This window comes from Oncorhynchus mykiss, chromosome 8, assembly GCF_013265735.2.
Source record: "Oncorhynchus mykiss isolate Arlee chromosome 8, USDA_OmykA_1.1, whole genome shotgun sequence".
Lineage (NCBI taxonomy): Eukaryota > Metazoa > Chordata > Actinopteri > Salmoniformes > Salmonidae > Oncorhynchus > Oncorhynchus mykiss.
Window position 1 is genome coordinate 49,457,989 of NC_048572.1, and position 14,054 is coordinate 49,472,042.

The 14,054-nt window shown below is 42.0% G+C and overlaps 1 protein-coding gene across 7 annotated transcripts in view; it reads right to left on the reverse strand.

Annotated features, from left to right (window-relative positions):
- The window catches only part of LOC110529999 (abl interactor 1), a 48,541-nt gene that overhangs the window by 15,281 nt on the left and 19,206 nt on the right, over positions 1-14,054 (reverse strand). For 6 of the 7 annotated variants that reach the window (XM_036985542.1, XM_036985541.1, XM_036985546.1 and 3 more), the window contains 5 exons: positions 11,370-11,546; positions 8,544-8,558; positions 8,063-8,178; positions 7,739-7,879; positions 847-947 (listed from right to left, as the gene is read on the reverse strand). In XM_036985542.1, the coding sequence (XP_036841437.1) occupies positions 847-947; positions 7,739-7,879; positions 8,063-8,178; positions 8,544-8,558; positions 11,370-11,546 (550 nt within the window). The remainder of the gene's footprint in view (positions 1-846; positions 948-7,738; positions 7,880-8,062; positions 8,179-8,543; positions 8,559-11,369; positions 11,547-14,054) is intronic. The other variant, XM_036985543.1, reaches the window with a different exon arrangement.

Genomic DNA, 14,054 nt, shown 5'->3' on the forward strand with positions numbered 1-14,054 from the left:
GTCTTAACTGCACTTATTTAATGTGTGGTTGGATGGAAGTGACTCAGCTGTGGCTGGTGTACAACAACCAACCAGACAGAAAAAAAGAGTTCCATGAGAAGATATACTGTGCTGCCAAAATATCATCAAAATATGCATATGAATCTAGATCTAAATGGACAGCTGAATTGTATGGAAAACTGATGCATAATATGAGGCTAAAACAAACAGACAAACACCATTGTTTGCCAAAAGAGATGCCCAATTGACAGAACAAATAGGCAGCTAAGCGTATGAATATGAAAAGATTAGCTGACACAATAACCAGACACATGCTAAGTTGAAGACAGGAAAAGGCCTGATAGAAATAGGCGATACTGCTATACTAAAAGAATAAGACTGGTCAAACAGAAAGGACAGCTAAATGCTATGCTAAACAAAATAAGAAGCTAACAGAATGGAAAGCTAAATGCTAAGCTAACAGAGAAGAAAAGGTACCAAAATGGAAGTCTAAATTCTAAGCTAAGGTATCAGAGATCCTATACAGAATGGAAGGCTGAATGCTAAGCTAACAGAAAAGCTAGACAGAAAGGCTAATGCTAAGCTAACAGAATGAAAAGGCTAAAATGCTACACTACCAATAGGTTAACAGAGAAGCTAATTTGACAGAACCGACAGCTAATTGCTGAACTAAACAATGCTAACAGAGAAGCAAACAGAATGGAAGGCTGAATGCTAAACTAGGCTAAAAGAGAAGCTAATTCAATGGAATGGACACCTAAATACTAAGCTAGCAAAGAATCTACAATAATAGAATGGCTAGTTAAATGCAAAGCTAATCTAAATGCGATGTTTCGCTGGGCTCACCTGGTCCCAGGCTGGGAGGGGAGGGAGTGGGCACAGCCAGAGGAACACTTATGCTGCTGCCGCCGCTGTTCTCTCGCCCGCCACTACCCCCACTGCTGCCACTGCACAGAGAGAGAGAGAGAGAGAGAGAGAGAGAGAGAGAGAGAGAGAGAGAGAGAGACGGAGACAGCGAGAGAGAGAGAGAGAGAGAGAGAGAGAGAGAGAGAGAGATGGTGGGGAAGAAATTGGGATGGGGAAGAGGTAAAGAGAGAGTCATAGAGAGAGAGAATAAAAGAGAAGGATGACAAAAGAAGAGAGAGTGTCAGACAATCTGTAATTATATTGTCAGCATGAGCTCCTATCACAATTCAGCTGTAGAGCATAATGGGCTCTATTTTAACAAACTTAACACAATGGCAAGTCTTAGGCTGGTGGTAGCTCCATAGGTCCGGGGGTGTCTCAGAATTTGTTTAGCTATTTTCCCTGCAGGACTTATGAGCGCAAAAGCTAACGGAGGTGCGAATAGGCTGGGTTATGATGAACACATTTGTTGTAGGTGTGTCGAGGCTTGACTCTACACTGGCCAATCAGAACATGCTCTGTCCCTAAATATGTGGCTTCTTCAAGTTGTGTATTAATTTTTTTAAATGTATTGCGTTGTCATCAACTTCAATTCTAATGTTAGTCCGTTATAACCTAGTATGATAAATAGCCAACAAAAACAAAATAACAACATTTGGGGCTACCCTATCTTTGCTAAATATGTTGAAAATGTTAACACTCCACATTATTCTAAGTTATTTCATGGCTTGAATATGTAAATATACAGTTGAAGTTGGAAGTTTACATATACCTTCGCCAAATACATTTAAACTCAGATTTTCTTAAAAAATCACCTGTCTTAGGTCAGTTAGGAGCACCACTTTATTTTAACTTCTTTGATATAGGGGGCGCTCTTTTCATTTTTGGATAAAAAAACTTTCCCGTATTAAACAAGATATTTTGTCATGAAAAGATGCTCGACTATGCATATAATTGACAGCTTTGGAAAGAAAACACTGACGTTTCCAAATCTGCAAAGATATTATTTGTGAGTGCCACAGAACTGATGCTACAGGCGAAACCAAGATGAAATTTCAAACAGGAAATGCCCCAGATTTGGAATGCGCTGTGTTCCAATGTCTCCTTATATGGCTGTGAATGCGCCAGGAATGAGCTTACATTTTCTGTCGTTTCCCCAAGGTGTCTGCAGCATTGTGACGTATTTGTAGGCATATCATTGGAAGATTGACCATAAGAGACTACATTTACCAGGTGCTCGCTTGGTGTCCTCTGTTGCAATTATTGCGTAATCTCCACCTGCGTGTATTTTTCCATTTGTTTCAGAGGTGAAACCCAACTGCCAGGAATGACTTATCATCGAATAGATATGTGAAAAACACCTTGAGGATTAATTCTAAACAACGTTTGCCATGTTTCTGTCGATATTATGGAGTTAATTTGGAAAAAAGTTTGGCGTTGTAATGACTGAATTTTCTGTTTTTTTTCTTAGCCAAACGTGAAGAACAAAACGGAGCGATTTCTCCTACACAAATAATCTTTTTGAAAAAACTGAACATTTGCTATCTAACTGAGAGTCTCCTCATTGAAAACATCCGAAGTTCTTCAAAGGTAAATTATTTTATTTGAATGCTTTTCTTGTTTTTGTGACATTCCCAGTGGGTCAGAAGTTTACATTCACTCAATTAGTATTTGGTAGCATTGTCTTTAAATTGTTTAACTTGGGTCAAATGTTTCGGGTATTTTGTGAAGTGCACCAGTCCCTCCTGCAGCAAAGCACCCCCACAACATGATGCTGCCACCCCCATGCTTCACGGTTGGGATGGTGTTCTTCAGCTTGCAAGCCTCCCCCTTTTCCTCCAAACATAACAATGGTCATTATGACCAAACAGTTCTATTTTTGTTTCATCAGACCAGAGGACATTTCTCCAAAAAGTATGATCTTTGTCCCCATGTGCAGTTGCAAACCGTAGCGGCTTCTTCCTTGCTGAGCGGCTGTAACTGGATTCTTCCTGGGAAGGAGAGGCGGACCAAAATGCAACGTGGTTGAAGTTCATGTTTTTTAATAAGAAAACTAAATATAAACATAATACAAAACAATAAACGTGGAAAAACCGAAACAGCCCTATCTGGTGCAACAAACACAAAGACAGGAAACAACCACCCACAAAACCCAACACAAAACAGGCTACCTAAATATGGTTCCCAATCAGAGACAATGACTAACACCTGCCTCTGATTGAGAACCATATCAGGCCAAACATAGAAATAGACAAACTAGACACACAACATAGAATGCCCACTTAGATCACACCCTGACCAAACAAAACATAGAAACATACAAAGCAAACTATGGTCAGGGTGTGACAGCGGCCTTTCAGGTTATGTCGATATAGGACTCGTTTTTACTGTGGACATAGATACTTTTGTTCCGGTTTCCTCCAGCGTCTTCACAAGATCCTTCGCTGTTCTGGGATTGATTTGCACTTTTCGCACCAAAGTACTTCCTTTCTAGGAGACAGAACGCGTCTCCTTTCTGAGCAGTATGACGGCTGTGTGGTTCCGTGGTGTTTATACTTGCGTACAATTGTTTGTACAGATGAACGTGATACCTTCAGGCATTTGGAAATTGCTCCCAAGGATGAACCAGACTTGTGGAGGTCTACAATCTTTTGTCTGAGGTCTTGGCTGATTTATTTTGATTTTCCCATGATGTCTAGCAAAGAGGCACTGAGTTTGAAGGTAGGCCTTGAAATAAATCCACAGGTACACCTCCAATTGACTCAAATTATGTCAATTAGCCTATCAGAAGCTTCTAAAGCCATTACATAATTTTCTGGAATTTTCTAAGCTGTTTAAAGGCACAGTCAACTTAGTGAATGTACATTTCTGACCCACTGGAATTGTGATACAGTGAATTATAAGTGAAATAATCTGTCTGTAAACAATTGTTGGAAAAATTACTTGTGTCATGCACAAAGTAGATGTCCTAACAGACTTGCCAAAACTATAGTTTGTTAACAAGACATTTGTGGAGTGGTTGAAAAACGAGTTTTAATGACTCCAACCTAAGTGTATGTAAACTTCCGACTTCAACTGTATACATAGCATCCACACTGATATTGGGGCTTTATTTTTTAGATTTAACCTTTATTTAACTAGGCAAGTCAGTTAACTTCTTACGGCTGAAATTCCGCTAACAGGATCGATTTGACAACAGCCAGTGAAAGTGCAGGGCGCCAAATTCAAAACAACAGAAATCTCATAATTAAAATTCCTCAAACATACAAGTATTATACACCATTTTAAAGATAAACTTGTTGTTAATCCCACCACAGTGTCCGATTTCAAAAAGGCTTTACGACGAAAGCATACCATGCATTATCTTAGGTCAGCGCCTAGTCACAGAAAAACAGCCAAAGAGAGGAGTCACAAAAAGCAGAAATAGAGATCAAATTAATCACTAACCTTTGATGATCTTCATCAGATGGCACTCATAGGACTTATTGTTACACAATACATGTTCTGTTTTGTTCGATAAAGTTCATATTTATATCCAAAAGTCTTAGTTTACATTGGCGCGTTATGTTCAGTAATCTTTTGCTTCCAAAACATCCGGTGATTTTGCAGAGAGCCACATCAATTTACAGAAACACTCATCATAAATGTTGATGAAAATACAAGTGTTATGCATGGAATTAAAGATATACTTTTCCTTGATGCAACCGCTGTGTCAGATTTCAAAAAAGCTTTATGGAAAAAGCACACCATGCAATAATCTGAGTACAGCGCTCAGGCACCAAAACAAGCAATACAGATACCCGCCAGGTTGTGGAGTCAACAGAAGTCAGAAATAGCATTATAAATAGTCACTTACCTTTGATGATCTTCATCGGAATGCACTCCCAGTAATCCCAGTTCCACAATAAATGTTTGTTTTGTTCAATAAAGTCCATCATTTATGTCCAAATTCCTCCTTTTTGTTCGCGCGTTTAGTTCACAAATCCAAATTCACGAGGCGCAGGCACTTAGTCCAGACGAAAAGTCAAAAAGTTCCATTACATTTCATAGAAACATGTCAAACAATGTATAGAATCAATCTTTAGGATGTTTTTATCATAAATCTTCAATAATGTTTCAACCGGACAATTCCTTTGTCTCTAGAAATGAAAAGGAACGCAGTTCACTCTCACGGCCGCGCGCATGACTTAGCTCATGGCATTCTGTCAGACCTCTTAGTCAAACAGCTCTTATTCGCTCCCCCTTCACAGTAGAAGCCCGAAACAAGTATCTAAAGACTGTTGGCATCTAGTGGAAGCCTTAGGAAATGCAATCGGACCAAATTCACACCATCTTGGATAGACAAAGACTTGAAAACATACAAACCTCAGATTTCCCACTTCCTGGTTGGGTTTTTTCTCAGGTTTTTGCCTGCCATATGAGTTCTGTTATACTCAGAGACATCATTGAAACCGTTTTAGAAACTTCAGAGTGTTTTCTACACACATCTACTAATACTATGCATATCTTAGCTTCTGGGCCTGAGTAGCAATACTGCCCCACATACATAAGAAGTTAAGAACAAATTCTTATTTACAATGACGGCCTACCCCAGCCAAACCCAGACGACCCTGGGCCAATTGTGCGCCACACTATGGGACTCCCAATCACGTCCGGATGTGATGCAGCCTGGATTCGACCCAGGGATTACAGTGGGTATCCCAAATGTTGTCAATAGGCAAGATTACATTTACTTTGATAAGGCCTAAAAAGACAGTGAATAATTCCAATCAAATTCTAATAAAAAAAAACAACAACTTCTTTTAAATAGGCTGTTTCAATACAGTTGCAGGCTCCGTAATTCCCCTACCATGGGCATATACTATTAAGGCAATAACGACTGGAGGGTTTTACGCACATTCAAAGTTTTCACAGAAGCTGGATAAATATCCGATATCAAGAGAAAGGGTAAATGTCCACTCAACTTTATACAGCTCCCAAATGTAATGTTTTATAAACTGTAAGGACCGACGCTGGAGATGAGAAGCAAGTACAGGGAGTGAATAAACGGACATCAAACAAAATGACTTTACGACAATAATGAACAAAATGACATTACGACAATAATGCTGACACTGGGAACAAAACTGAGGAACATACAGATATAGAGGGGGCAATCAACAACATGAAGGAGTCCAGGCGAGTCCAATGAGAGCAGATGCGCATAGTAATGGTGACAGGTGTGTGTAATAAAGGGCAGCCGAGGGAGAGAGGGGGCAGGGGTGACAGTACCGCCTCCCCCTATGGGCACCTGGCGTCCCACCTGGCGTCCCACTTGGCGTCCCGCTTGGGCGAGCCTGACGGGCCGGCCGAGGCATGGGCGCTGGACTAGCCGGTTGAGGAGTAGAAGCCCGACGAGCCGGCTAACGCGTGGGAGCCCGATGATCCGGCTGAGGTGTGAAAGCCTGACGATCCCGCTGAGGCAAGGGAACATGACGAGCCGGCTGAAGCTTGGGAGCCTGGCGGGCCGGCTGAGGCATGATGTGGGATGGGAGCCTGATGATCGGCTGAGGCATAGGAGCCCGACGAGCCGGCCGAGGCATGACGTGGCATGGGAGCCTGCCGAGCCAACCGAGGCAAGGAAACCTCTCGAGCCAGCTAAGGCGTGGAAGCCAGCCGAGCCCGCTGAGTCACCCCCGGTACCATCGGCGGCACCCAGACCCAACGTCACCACCAAAAACAAAAAACAAGATCTCCCTGATGCTTCAAATAGGGGTGTCAGTATTCTGTAAGGACCGACGCTGGAGACGAAAAGCAAGTACAGGGAGTGAACATTTCATGGAAAATGGACATCAAACAGAGGAAGGACAGCGTATGGACAGGGGAAACAAAATTACATTATGATAATAATACTGACACGGGAAACAAAACTGAGGAACAGACGATCAATCAACACTGTGAAGGAGTCCAGGTGAGTCCAATGAGCACAGATGTGCGTAATGATGGTGACAGGTGTGCGTAATAAGAGCGAGAAAAAAATCTAAAAAAAAATGCTGACATGGGCAAATTAAGTGACTGCTGATGCACAACCAAATTGTGAAATTGCACCTTGTGTATTCTATTAATCTAACAGTAAGTTGAGACCCCGAAGTTGAGTCAACCCCCCCAAAATAAAAATTGGGTCCAGGGGCCACCAGCGGCCAATTCCTGGCCTAGTGTAAGGGTAGCCTGAGGAAGGCTTGGTTTTTAATCATATGAAATAAAAAGCAAGCAATAGTTAAAAGAAAAAAATGGGAGCTAGATAAAATAATGTAGGCCTACAGATAAAAAAGAGATGTCCGCTCACTGTTTTGCTGATCACAAACTTGATATTTTAATAAAGCTTTGTTGAATAAGATTTATTTCAAAGTAATCTCACGACCCTTTATTGATCAGCTTGGCTACTTGACGAACAAAAAAAGGACAAAAAAAGGAACACTTCTGAGGGACAAAAGAAATGCAGCCTTCATTGAGTGGAACGCTTGGTTTTTAATCACATGAAGGCTCTTACAGACGAGCTACGGTAAACGGCTATTGAACTGCGAGTAAATCCGGCTACCATGTGTAGAGACCAGCGGTCCCCTTTGTTGTCAGCACAAATGTGGTCATTAAAACATTGTTTGATTGGATGACAAGATGAACTGGGCTCATTGGTCAACCATGCAGGCTTTGTTGCTGGCAATACCTTTCAGATATAAAGAAAAGTCTGCAAAACTTTGGCTTCACCACGTCTTGGTTTGAAAGGTGTAAAACACACTAACACACACACGCTCCAGTGGCCCACTGCAAATTAGGGGTGTACAGTGTGTTTTACCTGTGTGTTCTGGGTCTCTGGTTGAGGGAGGCAGTGCGTGCAGGGCTGTGCTGGCTGCCTAGTCGTGCTGGGCTGGTCATATAGTCGTTAGGCACCGTTGGAGGCTTGACTGGCTCCAGGGTCTTATATGGGGTGTTTCGCCTGGAGAGGACACACACATTTAGAACATTAAGCGTATGTCAACACAACAAACACCAAAAACATTTTGCACGTTAAGAAAACACACATGTGCACAAACACACCAATAACTTAAGTGCGCATCAGCACAACACAAGCTCACACAGGGACAGACCCACTCATTCACACATTTTTGGGATACCATACCCAAGAGTTCCACGACCAGCCATGGGTGGGCTCGGGGGTTTCTGTGTCGGTGGATTGGTCCTCGATAATGTCCCCCCTCCTCCTCCTCCCCTCGCTGGCTGGTTGTTGCCATGTTGCTATGAAAAAGAAAAACATGGATACTCAGTCATAGGTGGCCTACTGTTCAAACCTTTACAAAGGCAATTACTGTATGTTACATTGTGCAAGTATCCTATTACAGTACGGTGCAGTTTATATTTAACATTTTGCTTTCACTTTTAGTGTTTTCTAATGGTATTGTAATTGGTATCTATATTGTTTATTTGAGAGGTAATTTAGATCATTTGGAGACATAACAAGGACCTTATATTAGGACTACATTCTCTCATGAAGTTTTAATATACATACAACATATACTGATGTTACGAAATGAGGCGACTCAGAGTAATGGGGGCTTAGAGGGCCAAAGCATCATGGGTAGGGGGAGAAACACAGCTCTTACCTTGGCTTTAAGCCACTGAGTGCAGGCAGTAAAAAAGAGAAGAGAGACAAAAAAACAACATGCTCATTGGTTAAGAGTAGCAGGTGAATAAGAACAAAGGGATTAACACGTGTGCTTATTGGTTAAGAGAAGAGACAGAGTGAGAACTACAGCTGTGCTCATTGGTTAAGAGTAGCAGGGGAGTAAGACCTAAGGAGTAACACTTGGGCTCACTGGAGGAGACATAGTAAGAACTCTTGTACTTATTGGTTAAGACAAGAAAGATGACTAACACTTGTTTCATGTCATTATCATGTGTTGACAGCCTGCGGGACATAAAATAGAATGAATATGAACACACAGCGTTGACTAGGGAATATATCATTTTCCCAAGTGGTGTCCCCTGCATTTTCTACTGTCAATTTTAAGTTGTGTGCAAACAACATTTCGGAACCACTGGATTAGAGAGTATTATTTTGTAACTATTCTAGTTAGGAATACAGTGAAAATATAATTTAAAAAGAGATAGAGGTAGCAGGGATAAAATACTTGAGTTCTCAATGATTAAGTTCCTGAATTAGCCTGAATAGTGAACTGTAACCTCTGAATTTCCTACTCTATTTATCCAACACCTAATATTGAACCTTATCAACGACAGCTAGCTCCCGCTAAAACCTGCACCCTAATTGAGATAGCTCACAGTTCAGTCGGTCAAATGCCTGATTTGGATTCTACTGGAAGCTAGCTGTTGTAATCAGTCAGTCAGTCAGTGTGGTCTAACACATGACTTGCGTTTACAGTGACTGGTGAGTCGACCTCCCTGTCTCTCTAAAATGTCTCCTGATTCGTAATTGTTGCGAAGCTCCCTGGGCTGTCACTATGGATGTGTCTGTAGGGGGAAGACACACGCCTCCATCTCCAGGGGCAACTGTCTGTCAGTAATGACTATTGGGAGGATACCACGGTAACCGGGAGGCGAGGAGAGTGATTTGGTATTCATTGTCCAAGGCGAGCCCCTGGGGACTTCTCCTGTCCCAACGAAGGGGAAATAGGCTGTGAGAATGAGTTGGGCTAATGAGCTATTCACACGCGCATGCACACGTATACATACAGTACATGAGCCCCACACACACACCACACAAACCCCAATCCCATACATAACACACACACACAAAAACGCATGGCGCTCATACTACACAAGTCTGCTTAAACATACATGCAAAAACACACACACATCCAGCCACTTGGACCTCATCGGCATTAAAATGTGTATGTTTAATGTATGTATATTTAATGTATGTATGTATATATATGTATGTATATCCACACACACACACACACACACACACACACACACACACACACACACACACACACACACACACACACACACACACACACACACACAGTGTGGCTGTTGTGGCACTGGGCTGATATCAATGGCTCTGAATTATTATAACACACAAATGTTTCGGTGGAGAGAGGGGAAATCTGAGAGGGCTCAGGAATCAAAATGGAGGTGCATCAGATTCAGTACATTGCACTACCGAGTCCTGAGAATCATGAATCTGACAGCTTTCTGTACCAGACACAAGAAACGTATCTTAAAAGGTGCACTTCACCCCTTTTTAACATCATATCCATTATCTTCGGCGTCATACTAGTTTCTACATATGTGAACATTGTGAAACTTTTGTGTGTTTTGTAGTCAAAAAGATGGGAAGAAAAGGTCAGAATGTCAGATGTCATCGGGGGTCATGACTGAAATTATGTTGATCTCTTTGTGTTCTTGAGTAGCTGGAATACGTTAACAGTACAGTACCAAAGTGTAGACCGAGAAGTCATATTGTAAATTTGGTCACTATAGGAAACCCCAATATAGTGGACAGACATATTATATACTATATGCATGTATCCATTCACTAATTCTGTATGGCTGCAAATTCTCAAATCCATTTGTATCATGAGACTAAGACAAATATGTTAATAGGGCCTCTCTTGGTTAGAATTGCTTTGCAGCGGATGTTAGAAGAATATCAACAAACAAACTCATTATCTAACATAAGACACAGTCACAGCAAGAGTAATATAGTGATTCATTCATGCATAGCACACCATGGCAAATAAAGGACTATCAATGACAGGCAGCAACCAATACACACAACAAGCTCAAAGTGAGAGAAAGAGAGAGAGAGGGAGGGAGGGAGGGAGGGAGGGAGGGAGAGAAAGAGAGAGAGAGAGAGAGAGAGCGAGAGAGAGAGAGAGAGATCCAAGGGAGGGAAAATAAAAAATGAAGATGGAACCGGAAGATAGCTGAAAGATTATTTTCCCACAATTCACGGGGGATATGATGGCGTCAGACTTCCCAGCCAGTAACCTCCTAGAGTTCTTGGACACAGACAGAGGTTAGAGGAGCCAAGCTTGTAACCACTGATGGCTTCGCCTACTACACTGACAGCTACAGTGTTATGTTAAATCTTCACACGCCCTACTGCACTTCATTAACTAAAAAGGGCAGTTTATTGATTAGCATGATTTAATTAAGTGGAAGTAATCAAATGGCAATAAAATGGCTAGACAGACCACTTACATGACTGTTCCAGGCGTGAATCTGGTGCTAATTGTGTGTTTGCCTCCCAGGAAAATGGATTTATACAAGGACTAGTACACACCTAAGGGAATGATGACTAACTGTGTAAGCCGAAACCAGCATGATTACTGGAGACGTCAATGCAGTATTACATATAGAGTAGTGTTTTTTTCTGAAAAAGTCAGTATGAGGCACTAGGGCTGAGGATGATGTGACTCCAGTCTGTTGCTTTTACTTTGAGAAGGGGGGGCTCTTACTTTGACACCGTGGCCCACGTCGTCCAGCAGCGTGTAGTCGATGGGCTTCCTGATGTACCTGACTGGCCGCTCCATGTTGCCTGGGGCGATGATCTTGTGCGTGCGCGACGTGTTCTTGTTGGTGGTCAGGATGCCGATCTCTCGCCGTGCCACCTTCTCCTTGTGGATGTCCACTGTCTGAATGGAGGGATGGGGAGAGAGAGAGGATTAGAAGCAAGGAAGAGGAAGGAGTGCTCTGCTAAATGTAATTACAGTGACTTTACACTGTCATATGTTTGGTGTGTCTGTCATAGATTTTTACTACAGTCTTAGATCATTACATTTTACCATGATTGTTTAACACCTCCATTAAGTCATTTTTACGGCAGCATTAAGAAAGCGTATAAACTATTCATACTGATGGACTACAACAACAGTATTTCACATTTAGTGGCCCTTAGGGGTTGAAACAGGGAGGGACTGCCTGGAAATGTCCAATAACTCCACTGGACGTGTCCTTTTTTGTTGCAAAAGGTTTTCCTACTGTGTGCCCTAATGAACACGACCAAAGAACACTGTCTTTAACTTGGAGACCATTCGAAAGATGACTCCCGTCTGGGTCAGTTGAAGCTGCGAGTGCTCCCCATATCCTTTTAAATTACAGTCATAAATGATATGATCTCGCAGCAGGTTGCCTGTCTCCTGTTAGAGCCTCAGAGGGTTGATTCTTATGAACGATAGATGAAGGAATGAGGGTGGGTGGATGTGTATGTCTCTGGGCATTTAGGTCACACTTCAGTCAGTAAGAGAGAGATGATGATGTGAGTGTGAGAGGGGGGGGGGGGATTAGATGGTGCGTGTGTGTGTGTGTGGAGGTATTTAACTACTCTTGTGAGGACCAGACATTTTGTTACAAGGTCAAATGCTATTTCTAGGGGGTTTAGGGTTAAGGCTAGATATAGTGTTAGGTTTAGGGAAAATAGGATTTTGAATGGGACTGAATTGTGTGTCGCCACAAGGTTAGCTGTACAAGACTGTGTGTGTGTGTGTGTGTGTGTGTGTGTGTGTGTGTGTGTGTGTGTGTGTGTGTGTGTGTGTGTGTGTGTGTGTGTGTGTGTGTGTGTGTGTGTGTGTGTCCCTAGGCAATGAGGTCACACTTCAGTCACTATTCATCCAACTGGGTTAACTACTCTTTAGGGATTCCATTGCTGTAGGAGCTAGAGATGGAGAACAAGTGTCACATCCTGACCTTAGTGTCACGCTCGTCGTTGGAATGAGGTGAGGACCAGAGCGCAGCGTGGTAAGTGTTCATCATTATATTTATTAAACAGAGAACACTAAAGAAAATAACAAAGGAGAACGAAATGAAACAGTTCTTTAAGGAGACATACACATACTGTAACAGAAAACAATCACCCACACCACACAGGTGGGAAATGGCTACCTAAGTATGATTCTCAATCAGAGACAATGAACGACACCTGCCTCTGATTGAGAACCATACCAGGCCAAACACAAAACCACAACATAGAAAAAAGAACATAGACTACCCACCCAACTCACACCCTGACCATACTAAAACAAAGACATAACAAAAGAACTAAGGTCAGAACGTGACACTTAGTTCCTTTTGTATGTTTCTATTTTAGGTTGGTCAGGGCGTCAGTTGGGGTGGGAATTCAATGTTTTTGTTTTATGTTTGGTATTTCTATGTGTTTGGCCTGGTATGGTTCCCAATCGTTGTCTCTGATTGAGAACCATACTTAGGCAGCCCGTTTCCCCACTCTTGTTTGTGGGTGGTTGTTTTCTGTTTAGTGTATGTCACCTTGCAGAACTGTTTCGTTTCTTCCATTCACTTCGTTATTTTGTTTTGTGTGTTCAGATAATAAATTAACATGGACACTTACCACGCAGCGCATTGGTCCGATATTTCATACTTGTCGTCAGACGACGAAGTGATCCGTTACAACAAGTGAGAGATAAAGGGAATATTTAATAGACAGGTAGTTCATTTGACCCTCTGGAACGACCTTAAAGAAGTCCCTGAGCTGCAGCCACACAAACCTCTCTGCATTCAATGCTACACATTTTATGTGCCGTGTGATAAAAATAGAAAACAAGGTTGTAACTTATTTTTGGAGAGGAAACAACATGGTCACGCCCAGTTTCAGCTTGGAACCAGCACCAAACCCTTCATGCCCATTTCCTGTCTGAATCAGAGATAGGGGGCTCACAAACAGCTCATACAGAAAGACAGCAACAACAAAAAATCCCAAACAAAATGAGAATGAGAGGGCAGGAAAGAAAAGAAGAAAGAGAGAATGAAAGGTTTTGCTATGTGGTTAGAAATGCGTTGGTTCCTCTGTTACTGTTCAGGTCGACATCAAAGAGGTGCACTACATTCTCTGTAGATTGGATCTTCATATGATTGCCTACCACAAACAGATAAGATCTGCTGAATCAATAATAATAATAATACTAATAGTATAACATATGCCATTTAGCAGACACTTCTATACAAAGCGACTAACAGTCATGCGTGCATACCTTTTACGTACGGGTGGTCATTGAAATCTTCATCAGTGGTTAACGCCACAACTCCTTCTATCTTTATGTGCAAGTCTCATGTAATCCTGACAGTACATTTCCCCAACAGTAGAGAAAATACATTTTTTACCCAACAATAGCATGTGAAATTTGGAAATT